General features: G+C 38.5%; 2 protein-coding genes across 5 annotated transcripts in view; one reads left to right on the forward strand and one right to left on the reverse strand.

The window, feature by feature from the left end:
- The window catches only part of LOC137258001 (zinc finger CCHC domain-containing protein 2-like), a 186741-nt gene that overhangs the window by 68660 nt on the left and 97549 nt on the right, over nt 1–20532 (reverse strand). The window lies entirely within an intron of this gene.
- LOC137258003 (protein LSM14 homolog B-like) lies at nt 1855–20021 on the forward strand. 3 transcript variants are annotated; one of them, XM_067795533.1, is made up of 10 exons: nt 1855–2149; nt 3651–3817; nt 4160–4316; nt 9439–9531; nt 14810–15106; nt 16743–16970; nt 17309–17468; nt 18122–18309; nt 18777–18874; nt 19008–20021. In XM_067795533.1, exons 1-10 carry the CDS (start codon nt 2029–2031, stop codon nt 19026–19028), a joined length of 1530 nt encoding a protein of 509 aa, XP_067651634.1. In that variant the 5' UTR covers nt 1855–2028; the 3' UTR covers nt 19029–20021. The 3 variants fall into 3 exon arrangements, with proteins under 3 accessions (XP_067651634.1, XP_067651636.1, XP_067651635.1); XM_067795534.1 differs by having other exon boundaries at nt 1892–2149; nt 18122–18300; XM_067795535.1 differs by lacking the exon at nt 9439–9531 and having other exon boundaries at nt 1882–2149.

The following is a 20532-nucleotide window of genomic DNA, read 5'->3' on the forward strand; positions in this document are numbered from 1 at the left end:
TCGGGTATTTCCAGATTCATATCCGTAGTTTCTGCTGTAAAGGATATATGAATATAACATGTCATTTTAAAAGTGGTCAAATGTAAATGATGTCATATTCGGGATTACACTTTCTCGATAGATTCTCATACTTTTGTGACGTTGAGTCCATAGCGGGATTCGAACCCACTCAGATACCTGACTGCCAGCATACATCGCGAGTGCTTAACTCTAAGAGTATGGGTTCGAATCTCGGATGTGGTTACGGAGTTCGTTCGTTATATGCGGAATAGACGGTACCAAACATACACCGCGCAGTTTCCCTACCAGCAAAACCAATCAGCTAACAGGCTCTTTAATATACGGTGCCAAACATACACCATGCAGTCAGTTTCCCTACCAGCAAAACCAATCAACTAACAGACTATTTAATATACGGTGCCAAACATACACCATGCAGTCAGTTTACCTACAAGCAAAACCATTCAGCTAACAGGCTCTTTCATATACGGTGCCAAACATACACCGTGCAGTCAGTTTACCTACCAGCAAAACCAATCAGCTAACAGACTCTTTAATATACGGTGCCAAACATACACCATGCAGTCAGTTTACCTACCAAAAACAGCAATCAGCCAACAGTCTCTTTAATATAGGATGCCAAACAAACACTATACAGTCAGTTTACCTACAAACAAAACCATTCAGCTAACAGACTCTTTAATATACGGTCCCAAACACACACCATGCAGTCAGTTTACCTACCAACAAAACCAATCAGGGAACAGACTCCTTAATGTACGGTCCCAAACATCCGCCATGGAGTCAGTTTACTTTCCAGCAAAACCAATCAGCTAACAGGCTGTTTAATATACGGTCCCAAACATACACCAAGCAGACAGCGTACCTATCAACAAAAGCAATCAGACTGCTGAATATATTCCTTACAGTTTATATTAACACAGCCTGTCAGTTATCAAGATGTTGAATAAACACCGTGAGTTTACCATTGGTCATTTTACAGACTAACGGGCTATTAATGTATTCATCTAAATGGTTATCAAAAAATACACCGTGCTATATGAAAGAACAACCGACCATCATGTACTTGAGTACTACAACATTTCCTGTTGTCAGAAAGTGTAATCCACAGTATAACTCATGTGTCATACAATTAAAATGCAAATACACTATTTGATTAATGAGTACACATGCATAAGTACATGTGCATAGTTTATCCGTGAAAATGTAAGTAGAAATTACTTTCAGATCAGAATAGCCCCGTATATACTGACAGGGTGTGATCCACTGGATGGGGTGGCAGGCACACTGCCTGCGAAATGCACGAGTCATGCTCCCTATCTAACACGCTTGGACTATCTAATATGTTTTCGCTCCAGAGAGCTTAAAATGGATTATTGGGATCAAAATACGATCTTGAGTCCCACCTCGGATCAGTGCCCACCATGCTGAGGCCCTACAAAAAGAGAGTGTGTGTCAATTTATTTTATTTATTTATTATATATATATATCCCAAGATAAATCCAGTCACTACCTGCAATATAAAGATCTATAGAACAGAATATGAAAAGTGTACACGAAGAAAAATGTATTAGCATTTATGAGTAAGCAGTACGTGTAATATATTTTGAGGTGTATTTCAATTATATACTTATTATATTAAATAGATTATTGTTAGTATAGGTTATATTTTAAAGATGTGGTTGTCCCCCTAAAATATTCAGATGCAGAAACCATCACGGCAAAATCACAAAAGATGATGGTTCGGTGACAATAATATAAGTTACGACTTTATGTTTCATTATTCTGCTATTATTTAGCATCTTTGAGCACATCCCACGTGAGCGAAAAGAGAAGCACTGCAAAAAAGTATTTCCGGTTAAAAGCGGACGTAGTACACTCCTGGCGCCGTCTGGTGGATTCAAAATGTTAACGCCATCTTTGTGAGAAGAACCACTAAACAATCACAGTGGTGTTCGAATCAGTAGCCATCCTCCAAATTGCCAAGCCTTTGTAGAGGTATTCACCATGAGTGGGGGAATACCATACTTAGGCAGTAGAATAAGCCTAATTTCGAAAGCAGAAATACGCTATGAGGGTATTTTATATACTATTGATCCCAACGAGTCAACGGTTGCACTTGCCAAAGGTGAGAACCGAAATTAAATATACAGTATTTCGTGATTTTACTTTAGTATTTTATTTGTATAACATCTGCAGTTTATTTCCAATGGACATGGTCCGTACGTTAAATGCATTGTCATTTATGTTATCTAAATGTTTGGTGTTGCGGACATACTTCAGTGGGATGTTGTCAGTTTGGACTTTTGTTTACATCATTCACTTTTATCATATTTACCAGTATTGGATACATTATATATGTATTTGTGCTAATGCGAAGGAGTGAAAGCATTATTCAAATATAAATTGTTAAAATAACACCGCATATTTGTTTCTGAAGGTACAAAATACGCCAACAACGTCCAAATGTCAAACTGTCGTGCACGTTTGAAAAAGACAAGGCTTACCAGACTTATGGTTTGACATGTATTGAGTTTGCACTCTCACGCTGCGCTTAAGTATATTATCTTTATTTCATGTCATTCATTGCCCTTGGTTTGTTTTCACTTTTTGATGGTTATAATGGGTATGACCTGCATATATATGTTAACTTGACTCTGTAACAGTGTAAGGCCACAGTCCAATGATAACTTTTGATTGGGTCGTGGTGGCCACATTATATTTTGATTATGAACGTTAGTCAAAACAAACAAAAGCTTGGTTACAGAAAGGGTTTAAAAAAGAATGAGTCATGTTTTAGCAGATTTCACATGAAGAATGTATAAGTGTCTGTTAACGAAATATACTCAAAATGTTGGGAATGGGAAGACCTCCATCTATGACGCACAGTTCAGACATGAAAATATCAACTGACTTGTATGAATTATATCACCTGAGAATTTGTTTTGCTGAACAAGACGACACAAAATACACGACAACAATAGCGATAAAAATGTTACATTAAATATATCAGCAAACTTACCATACACATAATATTTATTATCAGAATATATGTGGATAGTATCAACTGATAGAGATGAGTGCAGTGTTAATATTAAGTTCGGAAAATATCTATGTAGTTTTTATTTATTATGACAGTGCTTTAGATAAATTAATACTAATTTTGGCCAAAAATATACCAATTTTGGCATGTTTGGGCCAAAATACTAACTTTGTTAAATTTACATTGGCATCTCTGATACCCTATTTAGCATTTTCAAGGGTCACAACAGACAGCATGAGGTGTTCTTGTGACATGACAAGTGCTTACCAGTAGAGTGTTCTCAAGCCATTTTATACTGTTGTGAGTACTGGACCCAAATTGACCCTGATGTCGGCTGACAACTTGATTAAGCATACACCACATTTTAGATCTTGTCCTTTGAGTCATTAGATTGTACATACAGATGAAGTTATTATATTTAGTAAGTGAAGCCATTTGATGAACTTGACAGTTGAGTATGACATGTTCAAGGAAATGGTATCTTCTGTAGAGTGTATTCAATTATTTCATGTGTTTATTAGACATCAGTGTACCATGTATAAAGTGCCCCCTTTACAGTTAATTGATTGGTTTGTATGTGTTTCAGTGAGGTCTTTTGGAACAGAAGATAGACCAACTGATAGACCAGTGCCTCCGAGGGATGAAATCTTTGAGTACATTATTTTTCGAGGAAGTGATATCAAGGATCTTCATGTTTGTGAACCTCCTAAACCCCTTTCACAAGGGTTGCCACAGGATCCAGCAATCGTAAAGGTTGGTAGACCTCTATTTCATGGACAATTTTTCATTGTTTGAGAGTGGATAGGTGTCATTATTGCTACTAAATTCTCAACTCTCATGGCATTATGCCATTACTTTATGGGTTTGATGTGAGCCATTCAGTGTCTGTTGAACGGGGGTGTGAAGGGGTAGCCTAGTGGATGAGGTGTTCGCTCATCACACTAAGAATTCAGGACCCCATATGGGTATATTGTGTGAAGCCCATTTTGGGTGTCCCATGATATTGCTAGGCTTTCACTAAAAACGGCTTAAAACGATACACACTTACTGTTGAACAGACTTGTTATGATTAAGTGTTATTTATGTAAATTTCAGTCATCACAGCCCTCAGGGGGAGGTTCACATGCACAGACATGTTTTGGTGCACCAACCTATCAACCTTTCGGTGGTTCTCAACTGTATGGGCAGTATGGTCAACAAAGTAGTGCAGCTAGTCAGGGCTTTGGAGGACTGTCCCAGTCAGGGGGCCCAGGTAGTTAAATTTGTTTCATTTTTACTGTTACATTTATACAGTTTTTTCATCAGCTTGTTCAAGACTTGATAAAGGATCTTATTTATGATGTTGTATTTCTTCTGACTTTCATAGTCACAAGATTAGTTGTGGATAATTATAACTGCTGCTAATCTGCTGTATTTTCAGTTATTGAGAAAGGCTTTGAACATCCTTTGACGGCCTGGTGTTAGAGTCAAAAGATCCAGATCTTCAGATATAGATTTAGAATGTAGTGTAGACAGCATGCACTCCTCTTTCCTCTGCTAATTATGTACTGCACTACTTAGATAGTAGTTTCTAAAATAATGAACTGAAGTGACTTGAAAATAATCATAACCTCTCTCCCATCAGAATGTTAGGCTTGCATGAATACCCCAAAGATATGAAACTGTAACCCTCAGGAAAACTCAAAAGAAACATAACTGTATGAAGCAAACCAACAACACTCAATACTGATCAGCTGTGTGGTATCATTTTTCTAAAACAATAGGAAAAGTGCTCCTATGCTGCAGTGTAACTAGATAGTACAACATTTGACTTAAGTCTTTTGTCTTTCCAACGGTATCTTCTTTGAGCATTTCCGACCCGTGAAGGTCCCGGGGTAGAATAGGCCTTCAGCAACCCATGCTTGCCATAACAGGCGACTCAGCTTGTCGTAAGAGGCGACTAACGGGATCGGGTGGTCAGACTCGCTGACTTGGTTGACACATGTCATCGGTTCCCAATTACGCAGATCGATGCTCATGTTGTTGATCACTGGATTGTCTGGTCCAGACTCGATTATTTACAGACCGCCGCCATATAGCTGGAATATTGCTGAGTGCGGCGTTAAACTAAAACTCACTCACTCACTCTTTGAGCATTTCCAAAATGTATATTCACTTTATGTACCTAACCATTTTGTGAATGTTCAAGTATTCTGTTTTTCCATGTAAGTTGTAAAGTACATATCCTTCTTCTTCAACCCTCACTTTGATGGCAAAAAAATAACCAAATCATTTGACTGTAAATCCACTTCACAGCTGTGTATTTTGTGGGAAATTCCTTCATCTGGTATATATTATTGTAAGGGCAAAGGTACTAAGAACTACTTGCTTTGATTTTCACACGAGTCAATCACCATTTTCTGTGTTATTTAATGTAGGTTTTGAAATCTAAAAATGAAATATTTTGCTTTGAGGTTCAAATTTCCAAAAAGCTCAATTTTGAACTAATCTTGCACTAGACAGTTTGCTGTCTACATCTTACGATTCGAAACGTGGCTGCACTAGACGATTGATGTTGAAAATCGTAGAACTGTGATCACTTCCTGGTCTCGGGGAAACATCTGTCTGCATTTGCATCACCAGAAGGTGATTTCAGCCACCTCAGATTATTGTTTTTTTCACGCCTCGCAGGACACGTGGTTTGTCAGCTCAGCTCTTTTGTATCCTATGACTCTGTTTATTTGATAAATAACTGTCTTTTGGGTATTTTCCTTTGTTCTTCAGAAAGCAGAGGTATTACCCTTCAGTTTCGTTTTCTTACAGTACAGTTCTGGTGATGGTGTTTGTGATAAACATGATAGTTTCATCACTCATTTTGTTCACTTCGCCATTCAGAACACATGGCTTCGATGTATTCGCAGTGGCTTGTTCTTGGCTCATGCTTATAGTTTATAATGTAACGGGTATATTCTTCTTATATTTAAGTCTTAATTCTGGTCTCCAGTTTTTATTTTGTGAGATGTTCTCATTTATGCTGTTATAACCTGTTACTATTATTATACTGTTTCTACATGTGTTTCCCATTACTGTTGTAATGTGTTTTTTTTTCATCATGTGTTTGCTTGGGGTTTCTGCTATGTTGCAGTTTTCTATACAGCACACGCAGTATAGTTAGTAGGGCAGAGTGCAATCATTCACACTTTTTGTATCGCACTTTTCCATGTTTTTTCCCTGTTTTTCACATGAAGTAATGTGGCAGGTACACTTGCTTAAACTATCATCTTAACACCTTTTTTTCTGTCTACAAAGTTCCAGGTCCAACTCAGACCCTGCCTGTGACAAGCATCCAGCTACTTTTAACACCACTGATGTCCTCTAGCTCTAGGTCATCTGGTGCTTTGTCTCCATTCTCCAGGTGGCTGTTTCCAGTGTTTCCCAGGCAGTCTTACTTCTGAGGCCTCAGATGCACGCTCAGCAGTCACTGGGTGTTTCTACACCCATTCCACACATGCCATTAGTTATCAGGGAATCTGGTACAACAGCACCTCTGCTGTTCATCACTGCAGCGCCTATACAGCGCGTCTACCAAATCAACCTGACCTTGAGGTTCAGCTCTTGGTGTTTGTGCCTCCATCACAACACCTACCTGTTCCAGCATCATTTCCTGTGTACTGCGAAAGTATGGTGCATCTACCTGATCCAGCGCCTGTCTGGAGCCTGTAAAACCATACTTACTGCCTTCAGTGCCTGTAGGGCCTTTCTACCAGATCAAGCGCTTGTAGGACGGTATGGCATCCATAACACCATACTCACTCACTCCAGCTCATGTCCAGCTTGTATGGCGCCTATAAAACATCCTCACTCACCCCAGCACCTGTCTGGCACTTTTACCAGATCCAGGATCTGCTTTTACAAAGCAGGATCTGCTGAATGTATCCCCATTGTTTTAGCAGTTTCCCTGCTGTATGTATACAGAGAAGGTGTTTCAAGAAGGGCATGGTTGCCACTTCTACTAGGTCAATCCCCTTTGTTTCAGCAGTTACCATTGACAGGAGCTACCGTCCATACTATATTTCCTGCTTGAGTACCCAGGCTGCAGTTTGGACCATGCGCCAGGAATCTCAGCAAGGTCCTATACCACCTACACTGTTTGTCTCTCAAGCTACTCACGAACACTTCCCTTGCAGACTTGCACAGCGATAGTGACAGGGGTAATGTGCTTGATGTTAATTGGGTCAAGTTTGAATGATCCAGCTATGGCTCTGTGCCCCTGGGTATTTTATTGGGATTTCCTCACTATGAACCAGTTGGCAACCAGTTGTCAAAATGATTGACATCTCTATCTTTCACCCTTATCGTCTGTTGTCGGTGTTGAAGATGTTCATGTGTTACTCTCATGTTCAGCTGGTGTACTCATTTTGTACATCAAGTGCAATCAAGCCATCAGTAATATGTGAGCAAAACCATGAGTGTTTTATAAATACTCGTGCATATAACGTGGCTGGTCTGTTTTCTCCTACATCTTCGCCCTCTTCATGTATTTCGTACACTTGCCTCGACTATGGCACTTCACAGTAACAATTCAGTGGCATTAATAATGCAAGAGTTTCTAGACGTGGAAGGCAGTCTTTGCCAATCAATATCCACACCCCGAGTCCAAGGCTTCAGACCATTGGTGCCAGACCAGCACTTCACCAATCCCCAACAGCTATCACTCCAACATTGTTGTTCACCACGAAGCACGATGATGTATGGGGAATGAGCTATTCCTATAAAAACAACTGGGCATGTTGGTTATGGAGTAACGCTTAGATACTCAAGTTTGTGCATTTAACTGCATTCCCTAAAGCTAATAACGCTTTAAAAAATGTGTGGTATATTCCATTTAAGACTATGTGTCATATGCGTTTTACCCCTGCCTGATCGTAACTCGCTGTCCACCACAATGGCACACTAGATAATATTGACCAAACTGTCTTTGTTTGCCTTGCGAGGCGATCCCAGCAGATGACCACGCCCTCCATCCTGCCTGTTCAATAAATGAGCAGGAAGTAAGTAGTGTGGGATTAGTTAGAAATGTAGTAAAATCTAGATATTTTTTATATTTGTATACTTATCCTGCACTACTTATGAGGGCCCACCCTGTGCTTTCAACTACATCCCTTCTTCGTCCTCATCTGTGGGTTTTGCGTCAGTAATCAGCAGTAAGTGCAGGAAGTAATTGGTACAGGATAAGAATACATATATAAAAAAAATGTGTAGATTTTGCTAATTTGTGTTCTTTTTTATTAGTAGTATTATTGCTATTGAATCATTATGATGACCCTAGAATCGGTAAGCAAGTATTGGCTATCGCATCTGCCAAAGTGAACTTTCAGCCATGGTTCAGAGTGGTCATGCCACTATGTGATTTTGTACAGATTTTCTCTTAACTTTTGCTAAATGCCCAAAATGGGCGAAGACAATCATTAAATACGTTCAAGCTTGACTTCTTTACATGAATCCCTAAATACGCTCATACATTTTACAGTAAAATGATAATGATGACAGTTCAGTCAGTTCAGATATATCATTTTCTTATATTGTGTGAGATAAGTTCACCAGTTTCCTCTTGCACCTGATCATTAGTTTTTGAATAAGAATCGGAAGAGTATCATGGCAAGAATAAAGAAAATGATGAAATGTTTTTCTATAATTTGGAGCATTCAACATGATTTTGTTCATGTTTCTGCCAAGCAGGACAGTCACTGATCATTGGTTGCAATGAAAACAGAGGGAAAAAAAGTTCATCAGCAGAAAGTTTCTGATTTATGAATCTCTCACAGTAATGCATCTCCTCCCTCCTATCCCACAGTGAAGTCATCATAGAAGTCTGGATAGAAGACCAGTTTAAGTAAACTATCACAAATGAAGACCTGAGGGTGATGGCTATTGCTCAGGCATAAAAAAAGGCCTCGCAGTGGCGTAATATTTTTAGCACTTACATTATGAGTTCTTACAGTTTGAGAAAAATGAGCATATCATTTCAGTGATTAATATTAACACATTCTGAAATTCTTTTTTGTTTCACGTGAGAAGAAATGTGACGTTTTAGTGCACACTGCCCCTTGAAGTATTGTGTTGAACCCAAGAGTTGTTACTATTATACTTTTCAAGCCATCTGACTCGAATTGCCAGATGTGAATATCTTCTCATTGTTTTGATATGCTTGTTTAAAATATATTTCAAAAAGCTCTAGAACACACTGAAGTTTCAAGATTGTGAGTTGTTTCTTTGTTACTGTTACATCCTTCAACACACAGACAGTTAATTCACATGTGTATCTATTTCAATGAGAGGATCATTGATAGTTCCAGTGAATGTGTGATGTTTTATAGACGTTGTGGTTTTGTCAGGTTCCCGTGGGCCCACTCCCACTCTTACCCGAGTGTCCCCAACTATGGATCAGGGGGTTCAAGTAAGCCCTTGGCAGCCTGTCAGGAAATCTGGTAACTCCACTAACAGTTCCTGTTTGAGCTGTCCACCCAATCCTGCTCGCTATCGGCGCCTTGTCATGCTTGCAATATACAGTTCCTATATATCACCGCCATTAACCAGATGCAGTTTTCATGATCTTAAGATCAGTTAAGCTTAATAATGTAAATCTTAATAATTAATATGAACGATTTTTGTGGACTATATTTTCATGGTATATAAAAAATATATTCCAGCTTTTTTTTTCTTGACTAGTAGAAAAGATTGTATTTATATATTAGAAACATTTATTTCTACATAGGCAAATCAACATCTTCAATAACAGTTGCATGATATGTTAATTTAATGACTCGATTTATTTAATCGATTGGAATGTCACTGTTGGATTGTATTTAGGATAAATCTGCAAGTTGAAATCTGTATCAAATATGATAACTAACTGCACATAACATTTTATTATTTCTGTTATGCAAATATGATGATCACTGACAGTTTTCATTGTAACATGCACGGTTCCAGTAATGATTGAAGTTTGTTTCCAGTTTACTAGGTTTCTAATGCAGATGATTGCATGCCTTTCCTGTATATCATATTGCCAATATGCACTGATCCATGTTTTCACAGGTTTGACCTATAACATACCCCATGTTTATATTTACTAGTTGTCAATCATGGTTGTGGTGGAAAATGTCTTGATTACATGAACCAAGTGCATGACATACTGGAATATAAGTACATAACCTTTGAGGTCTTCAGTATTTGTACAAATTTACCATATTCTTGTCTCAATGTTCCAGTGCTGGATGTACTTCAGGCTTTGATACACATTTCATATACAGACCTCTAGATATGCTTTTTGCAATCTGGGTATTTTACCCATTGCATCTGTAATAATTGGGTGCTACTGATCTTCAGCTTGTACTCAAATTTTCAAATACCCACATTTTAAAAAAGAAAATGAGCATTTTATATGTGAGTAATTTTTTTGAATCTTTAAGAAGATGAACATAACCAGTTTGCTTGTACTTCAGTAGTGTACATTGTATATGGTCGTTGTTTAAGAAGAAATACAAAAAAATAAGAAATCTGAAAGGGCACATGCAAAGTAAAACACAACTTTGCAGATTCTGATAACTTTCGGGGTGCACTTACCAAAACAAATCAAAAATGCCAATTCAACCTATAACGTTGAAAAAAAAAAGCGAAAAAAAGTCCCGTGACTTTAAACGATTCACTAAGTTCGAAACAGTATGCCTGCCCGGAATATGATGTCATGAGCTGTAGTCTAGTCTTGGTTTGTACATAAACAACTAAATAATCTACTCGTTACATAAAAGAAAACATGTTTGTGATAAGCAGACTCTGTCACAGAGAAAAGTCAATGTCTGGTTTATCGATTCCTATATGTCTGTCTGCCCGTCTGCTAATGACAATATGCAATGCACAACTTCAGTTACTGACCATTTGCAGTTAGAAATTAACACCTATCTGGCTTGCAAGCCATAAACCAGTGGCCAATGACAAGGCGTCGTTACACATGAGTGCACATCCAATGGCCTGACTGGGTTCGGTATTGCGGCTGCTTCGTTTCGAAAGAGGTTAACCCAAGTCCAAACTATTGCACTTTTGATTTGCGATTATACACTTATAATTTTATTTGTTCTGTTTTTTCACAATCACCAATGCATTTTATATATCGATAACTGTGTTTTAATTATGTTTGATTTTTAGGTTGCATGTGACCTTTAAGACAGGCAGTTTCATTGGATGATATTTTCAGAATAACTAATCAAAATGAGTGTTACAAACGTAACTAGCTGCAGGACAGTTAAGCCTTATTGTTCAGTTCTACCTGATGATGCGGTTAGAACAAGGCCTGAAACGTTGTGAGAAATATGTTGAAGTTATTATCCGTAAGATTTGTCTTGTATTACTACACCAGCTTCTAAATGCCTTTAAAGAATCATAACTACCTGTGTTTCTTTATGTAGTTCATGATGTGTACAGTGAAATTTGATAATCTACCCGATCCACATTTGACAGTTTGTTACTTTTTTAGTGCATTTGTTTTCACTGGTAAGTCAGAGTACAGCAAATCAACAACTAACCAAAGCACTTCAGTAATTTCCATTGCATATTTGGGACACTACGAGATACAGTTTTTCCTTATCCTGACTTATGCTTATTATGCTTATCTCCTCTCTCTATGCAAAGATAGTGGAACACTTGAAATCCCTTAAAGCGGACGTACAATACACTTGTCCATCAGCAACCGCCCTTTCTCACCACTATGGTCACATGACCAGCCATGCTTGTCACTTTCTTTCATCGCCTAACAAGGATTGCTGGAGGCACTTGGGGTATTGATGTGGTGTGCTGAGGACAAACAATGTAGGCTCTCGCTAATCATGTCTAAATCGGTTAGATATGCATCTGGTAACCTTACATTGTTGACAGCAGACATTCATAAATTTTAGTGATAAGCCAGGGGCATGGTCGAGATACCAGCAAGATTTCATTTAGATCACGGAAGAAGAGGTCATTGTCAGAATCAGGATCATGTCAACCTAAAAAGTTGAAGAAGCTTCTACAAAGGCCTTCAACGATGAGATGTTGTATCTGCGACGAACATTCATTACTACTTCCTGAGCTATGATCTACACAAACATCTAAAATGTCTACACTCTGCACGTCAGATACTTCTGCAAATCTGCTGCTGATTGCACTGCAGTCACTGGACACTGGCCTATTCATGCAGTTCGTGATTAACCTGATGGATCACAGTTTTGAAGAGGAAAACGCCCGTCAGTAGCTACAACTACAGTCACCCTTCATTATGGCTCACTTACTACATTAAGTTCATCGGATAAAGAAGAGGCATCCACAGACACCATTGTCATCGGCGTTATCTTCACATTGCGGTATGGATGCTCATTCCATCAATCTTGTTACAGCTGCAAGGTTTCTCTATCTACATCCCCCATTCGTCAAAGACGAAGGCATTCACGGATTGTTAGTTGTTCCAGGGATAGTCAGGAGGTCCATGATGATACTCGCAACTGTAGCGGAGTAAAACACATTCATCCCAGAACATATGGTGTCAGAAGCCACATTTTATTTGATTAAATTCAACCGAAACACCATAAGATAATGGCATTACCTCATTCCATACGCGCACAACTTCCGCTTACCACATTCTTGAGGGTCTGTTATTTGCGTCTACTGCGATAGCACCAATTTCACGTTATTCTTAGCAATCATGAACAGATTAGTCTCGTAATCCATGGACTCCGAGACCTGCGTTATTTACTCATTGAAATCATTTTCAACAACTGAAAGGCCAACATTTTGTTGCTTTCACAATCAGAGTTGCAAGTACTGCAGGAAGTCAGCGGTGACTTGTCAAACTGTCTCCTACGTAAAATGTATCCAGACTGATCATGGCTTGTGTTCATTGTTATATTAAATATGCTTGCAGAAGACATGCATTATATACTAGTGAGATAGCAATGTAAAATAATCTGTTACATTAACTGCTTAATATGTAAAACATTCTGATAATGGAATAGAAATTCTTTGATGTAATATTATGGGATTGATTTTACCGGTGACATTGGACCAAAACATCTGTGCACAGCTGATTTCTATTTCCAGCTTTGTTGAATAACAGCAAAAATGTATATTCACGTGAATATACGTCTAGTATATCATGTCTAGTGATTTTTGGTTGCAAGTTTTCCATACATATATATGTTTTCATTTTCAAAGTTTATTTTCACCTTCAACGATACGATATATTTTTGACTGGGCAAAATTCACGAAATAGCAGTTTTGTTATGTCCTTGGAAAATGCGATCTTACTTGGCCTTTGTTCCACATTGTGTAATGGGTATTATAATGCGGATGTCTAATAACGTGGGGGAGTCATCCGTGGACCTCAAGACCCGCGTTATGGCGAGGGGTGACTGTATTATCATCTAGAGGCAACACCTATTAATAGTATAATAAACCTTCATATTGAGCTCCCTGGTCAGCATCTATGATAATCGACAACAGAATTGAGAATTTTGGTTAATGGTCACTATGGAAGTAATGATGATAACATCAATCAACCACTTTTTCCTCAATCAGACATCTCAGTGTTACTACAAGTCAAAGATCCCAGGGTTCAAAGAGCGAGAGACAAGAAGTACAATGCTCACAGCGGCAAGCGTTTCTTTCATGGCTCTACCAGAAGAAACTGGCCCTCCCATGATACGGAAATCCTGCCAGGGATGCTAAAGGAGGAAAGCGCTGAAGATCAGGTTTGGAACAACTGGAGTCTTCCACCCCTAGCCGTTCCCGTACAGCCTTCACGAGTAGGTGGACATCTACAACATTACTGGAAGACTTGGGGACTTCTCTACAATGATTACGTCATGAGCATCCTACGAGAAGGCTACAAGATCCCACTACAGGCAAAACCATCATTCACAAGAATAAACCAGGGATCAACAAGACAAGTTAGCTGATGCCACATCATCTTCACTAGAGAAAGGCACAGTCGAAATGTTACATCTAGATCAACTAACACCAGGATTCTACTCCCCTATCTTTCTGGTACCCAAGAAAAACTGCAAGGAAGCGTTTCGACATATACAACATTAAGGAGTTCAGCAAGGATTATCTACTTGAAACCAGAATGGTTCAGAATGCTTCATCTACCACAACTGCTGTGCAGAGAATTCACAGTAATTGTCATGTTGGGTTTATGAGATTCAGAGAGATCGTGGCCGGCCATGTGACTCTATTGGTGGGAAAGGGAGGCTACTGATGGGTGATTGTATTGTACATCCACTTCAATTAGAAGGGAACTGCAAGGGATTTCAAGTGTTCCACGATCTTTGCATAGAGGGAGAAAAGCATAATAAGAATGAGTCAGTATAAGTATAACATACCAATTTCATTCAGAAAATTACATTTTTGGGGCATATTTTGGAAATTTCAATGTGTATTTTATGCATATATGCAGCTTATCTAGACTTCTGCATATGTATAATGTATATTTATGTGCATATCTCAATTGAGAATATCCACTATAACAAGTCTGTCCTCCTATCTAACTATATGTATGTTACAGCTATTGCTTTAACATTTGAGTCTGCTATTCCGCACTGACACATTTAGGTGTTAACATGTGGATTATTACTGGCCAAGCTGACTAGACTGAACACATTCGATAGACACAAGCTTTGGAGTACCTGTTAAAATTGACCTGTTCTGTTTTACATCTACATTGATTTTATGTTTAAGGCTCTCGTGGACCAACTCCTCCTCCCAATCGCAAGTCTCCAACGTCGGACCAAGGAACACAAGTGTCGTCCACTACTGGAAGTGTATCAAGTATCGACAAAGTGCCAGTTTCAGCACCTCAACAGAATCAGCACAAATCACGTGAACAAAATGAGCATCGGAATGATCACCGCTATGAACATCGCTATGATAACCGACGAGGCAGGGGCGGAGGTAGTGGAAGAGATCGTGAAGGCGACAGCAGCTATCAAAATAAACCTGTTTCAGCTACTTACTCCAGGGGACGAGGCAACAGAGGTGGGTAGACAGGTTATGATATATGTATTTGTTTCTTGTGTATATACTCATTATATCTTATGTCTTTGTATATGGTTACATCAAAGATGAATGTTTCTGCTACCTTGCTGGAACCGACGGCAAACTTCATGCGGATAAATATGTTACCTGTGGACAGCTGCCTTTTGGAGTTTTGTTAAGGATTAGAAATTTTCATAGTTTCTTTATTTATTGAACTCTTGACAATCATTTGAATGTTGTGAATTTGTTTCACAATACATCAGTTCATGTGTAAACTGGTAAACGATCAGTGTACATGCAAGATTTGTAAATGCCTCCACATAGGCTGACAATTGAAGTCTATTTATGGCTCACCTAGGTAGCAGTCATTTTCTTTTTGTGCAGGTAGTGCCTTGTAGCGTAATATGTTATTTAGGCCCATGTTTGATTGCATGTTTGAATGTCCAAACATGCATGAAAGTTTCATAAATGTAGGGGAAAAGTGGTCCTAAAGCAAATACTCCTGAGAATATAAGACATTATCAAAACAAGCTTTTTGATTGGTTGGTCAGACTGTCAACAAAACGCATGCTTTCCTGCACGGTTTCATCAAGAGAACATTTTGTGTTTGTGAAAGGCTCAATTCTTGTTGACTTAACAAACAAGTCGGAAATGGATAGCTCTGTTGAAATTTGTAACATCATCTCTTAGATGTAGAGCAATTCTGTTCTGACATCTGCATCAAATCAACACATGGATATTGAGTTTAATGTTTCTTAATTTTTGCACATGCTTATAATTGATGGATGTATCATGTAGCTGCACAGAAATAAATAATCTAAATTCACATTTATTGTCATATAATTCATATTTTTTTATGTCCTTTTGTCAAAGTGTTTTTAATCGATTTCTAAGAAGAATGGATTGCAATCTCTGGTCATATGACATCTTTATTACAAGTGATTGTGTAGCATTTGTCTCATCAGCTGGTGTTGTGTTAAAAAATTCATGCTTGTAGTCAATCATTTATCCAAGGATGGCAATTTTCCATGAAATGCAAATAAATCTTGAGGTGCGTCTTAATGTGGGGAGAAAATAGTTTAGGGTGTGAGGTCCCATTTGTCAACGTCAAGTACCCACATGCGTGTCTCTAAGGCTGATTTTGCCATAAGCTCATTAGATACAGTCGACTTCTTTAATCCGACATTGTCTGTTGCACAACAGATGAAAGAGGATGTCAGACAAAATACAGTCAAGTGTCATTATTCCAACATTGTCTTTTGCACAACAAAATGTCAGATTAACAAGGATCTTGGACGAAATAATTGGTCTGAATTATACATATTCAATTTGCTACCAACAAAAGCAGATTGTCGGATAAATGGAGGTTGGATTAACGAAACTTGACTTTACATTGTTACAGCCCCCAGACCCCAGGTGATTTTCAGCTGAAATCACTTTCACCTGTTGCCAGTCCTGTTTATCGATAATTGATTGACAGAAGACCTCAATAATCAATTACTGTTATAGAGGTCAATTCCCAACACTAGAAAAATATAGAAGTTTTAAAAAATAATTAGCATTTATAACCAAAGAATTTGATTGTATGATTTGTTACTACATACATATCTCCATCTGACTTATCCCTTCTGCTTAGGTGGCAGTGGTCCACCAAGAGGACAAGTGAATGGTCCTGCGTACCGGGGTGCAGGCAGTGGACCGAGGGGTGGTCCAAGGGGAGCACCTAGAGGCACAGGCAACAGAGGAAGACCTGGCCAGACTAAAACACCACTCAAATTTGATGCAGAATACGATTTTGAGAGTGCCAATGCACAGTTTGATAAGGACAAGATTGAAGAAGAGCTGAAGAAAAAGCTGACAATATGTAAGAACAGATTGAAACTACATGTCAGTGGTACATTTAGAAAATGTGACACTTGATGTTGCCTATTTATGATCTTAAGTAATTAACCAATGTTGATTTGATATGTTATAGCCAGTATATTACTGATATGATGTGAAAACTGTCTAGCGCAAAAGCATTTGTCTGGGGTGGGGGGGGGTGGGGGGGGGGTGTTGTTTGGTTGGTTTTGGGCGTTTTGTTTTTTTTCTTCTTTCTTTTTGCCCTTTTAGGATAAAAAAGACTTAAGAAATTATTGGATTGGCAGATATTGTCATGTTTTTGAAACACATCCTTTGGAAATGCTTGTTTCTGTATTTTAGCTGATGAGAAGGTAGTGAATGGTGACAACAAAGACGAAAAGAAGGAAGAAGGTACCGAAGAACCCAGCGAAGTGATTGAAGAAGATGAGGCTGTCTTTTATGACAAGACAAAATCCTTCTTTGATAACATCAGTTGTGAAGCAACAGAGAGAGCTAAAGGGTGAATGTTACGTTTTTATTTTCTTTTTATTTTGCGTTGGGAGAGGGGGTTGTGTTAACATTGAGCGTGCGTGCGTGCACATTCATCGATCCCAGAGTAGAAAATTAAAACAGCTCACTATTTCTTACCAAACGTGGCACATAGATAGATCTGGCAGCGTACTGGTGCCTTTTGGTAGCATTAGAATTCTAAATAGAATACTTTTGCGTTTCCATGACACCAAGTTTGACTTGTACTGAAATTGGCGATAGTGCTCCTTTCAGGAGCCGAACTTAATAACCTTTCAGTACTCTCCTTCCACTTTGCTATGTACACACCAAAACATTTGACATAATCATAACTAGTAGACATATTCATGAAGAGTATTTATACATTGTGGGTGATATTGATGACTTTGTTATCTTGTTTGTCTTGCATTGCTTTCCTTGTTTGTTTTGAACTGTGACTGTTCTAGTAACTATTGGAAGTTGCTGAGCAAAGTACATTCCATGCCAATTATTTTTACAGACACTGACCCATAAAATACTAAATATTTTGTTAGTGTTTTCAAAGTCTGTTTTGCCAAATGTACTCTAAGATGGGCACAAATGTACTCATAAGATGGGCACTTGATTCAGGTTTAATGTTCTGCAATTTGTCTTTCTCTTCTACAGTAATGCCAGAATGAGTTGGAGAGAGGAGAGGAAACTCAATGCTGAGACATTTGGAGTTTCTGAAAACTTCCGTCGAAACTGGCGTGGCCGTGGAGGTTTCAGGGGTGGTTTCCGTGGGGGGCCTCGTGGCAGAGGCCGAGGTGGCGGCTATGGAGGCTACGCAGGTGGTGGTGCTGGTGGTTTTGGGGGTAAGACACATTTTTCATGGTGATAATTGGAATATGTTTGCTATTTGAAGCTGTTACAGTAATGCTCAAAGATTTATGAAGGGCCCTGTATTTGAAGGTTGCTAGGACTCATACTCTTAATTCTCAGGGGTCCTAGACACCAAAATGGGGATTCAGGCACCCTAATATTAATACTGTTACTGTATCATGATCATCACATTAATTGTTGAAGTAATTTAACTGTGAATAATACCATAACCCAACTAGCAGCAAACTCAGTGATAAGGAAATGCTACTTGATTAAAAATGTTTACAATAACTATTTGTATTTTTTCTGTTTCTGTGGCAGTGTCAATTTTTATGGGTATAGGATGCAGGAATTTGCGTCCTATAAATGCCTTACACAGTAATGATTGCTGTATGACATGAGATGTGGATTTATCAATTTATGTGGCTCAGATTCTATATTTTCAAAACTTATTTTATAGGTGGAAGAGGAGGATATGCCAGGGGTGGTCGAAGAAATCAAGGATGGGTTGAGTATGACTACAATGCATCCATGGATCGCAGAGGCCAAACAAACAGGGTACGTTTACTGTGAATTTTAAGCCACGTTACAGAGTACAAAGGCTGCTGTTGGTTAAAAAAAAATATTCAATGTTTGTGTCATGTTTGCTGTTGCACTTTTTTGATGGGAAATGTACCATTTCTATTTTCAGCGAGTGGGTGTGCAGTCTTAGTTGTGTGAAGTCCCATATGACGCAAGCGATAACGAAACCAACATGGCTCTAGCTTGGTGCAGGTGTATTGCTCCCTGAGGAAACATAAAAAACATTGGGAAAACGCATTATTGCTTCACCAGGGAATGACTTGTTCATCAAACCTACCGTACCTTTAATGTCAACAAAGAAGACAGTCACCGACCACTCATCTTCATCAAGTCTTCATCCACATTATTTTCTACAAACATATCCTGGTTGGAATTACCGGAGCCATGGACAACTCCCTCAAATCGAGAACATTGCTGTAAAAACAAGATGATTGATAAGACTTCTGCGCTCTGTGGCTAATGCGACTACAGTGTCATTGTGTTGATGTTTTTTGGGTTGGATGAGAGACTAAGGGGCCTGTTTGTGAGTGACCGATCTCAAACCAAGTCGTTTGACCAGCCTGCTCCAAGCCAGCACAAATTTGTTTCAGACTGTAAATGCCAGAATTTGTCACCTGAATAAGCCATTTTAGTAAGAGTGACAATCTTCTGTCAGTGTAGCCACCAAATGATGGTGCTACTGCTGTTAGCACGAGGGGCAGCATTCACTAAATAAATTATGGCTGCATGGTTTTGCATTTTCGGTTAGAATTTAATCTCATTATTTCCTGTGTTAGCTCCAAACGTTAAGAGATTAGAACAAATGGATTTCTTGAACACTCGAGGTAGAAAATGTGCAGATTTCCAATGAGTTGATTCTACCATGACAATGACCCGTAAATATTGTTCATAAAAATAAAAAAAATTATTTGATGGCTAATTTATTGGCAACAAAACCCTAGTTGACATATCTTTCTTTTGATTAAAAGTGCTTTAGTTATCAAAGTTAGACATCTGTTTTGCTCTTTTACACATTTGAGGTGCTTAGTCATTTGGTCAAGAGATCAGTATCAATTGTAAGTCAGTGTCCAATGATTGGGCAGTTAAGAGACAAATAAAATAAAACATTTGTCATTCACTCGTTTATGATGTCTTGTTTTTTATGATGTTACATATTGGCCAGTGTCAGAAGTTGTCTTCTGATATTGTCATTCTTTCATGATACCAGCACAAAGGAAGTTGGGAGGCACAATTGGAGTAACGAGAAATTGTTACTTGGGTAATATTACTTGCAGATAAGAAACAGTGCCCATTGCTCCAAAACTAGAATATATTAGGTGCTTGAAATGTGGAAATGTTTTAGAAAATGATGATGGTGGGGTTTCCAGTGGTTGCATGGACTCATCCTCATTCCAAAGCGAAGTATGTGAATGTTGCTGTTGTGATGCAAGACTCGTGTAGCCATGATACATATAACATGGTCATAGCAAAGACCTAAGTGTTCTCATCCAGGTCTTTTTTCAGTTTGATTTTGAGAACTGCTCTGTTACTGCTATTCAAATCTCAATACTTTTTCTAACCACTATACTTGATATATATACACCCAAGAATTTTTTATTTTATTTTTTTTAATAATTCAATAATCTCTAAGGTCC

The sequence above is a fragment of the Haliotis asinina genome, chromosome 12 (assembly GCF_037392515.1).
Source record: "Haliotis asinina isolate JCU_RB_2024 chromosome 12, JCU_Hal_asi_v2, whole genome shotgun sequence".
Taxonomy (NCBI): Eukaryota; Metazoa; Mollusca; class Gastropoda; order Lepetellida; family Haliotidae; genus Haliotis; species Haliotis asinina.

What these genes read in the sequence shown, in the direction of transcription:
- LOC137258003 (XM_067795533.1), top strand. Translation starts at nt 2,029, where the DNA reads ATGAGTGGGGGAATACCATACTTAGGCAGTAGAATAAGCCTAATTTCG. An exon ending in GCAGCCTGTCAGGAAATCTG is followed by an intron (nt 9,532 to 14,809) that starts GTAACTCCACTA and finishes TTTATGTTTAAG; the next exon opens with GCTCTCGTGGACCAACTCCT. An exon ending in GCAACAGAGAGAGCTAAAGG is followed by an intron (nt 17,469 to 18,121) that starts GTGAATGTTACG and finishes TCTCTTCTACAG; the next exon opens with TAATGCCAGAATGAGTTGGA.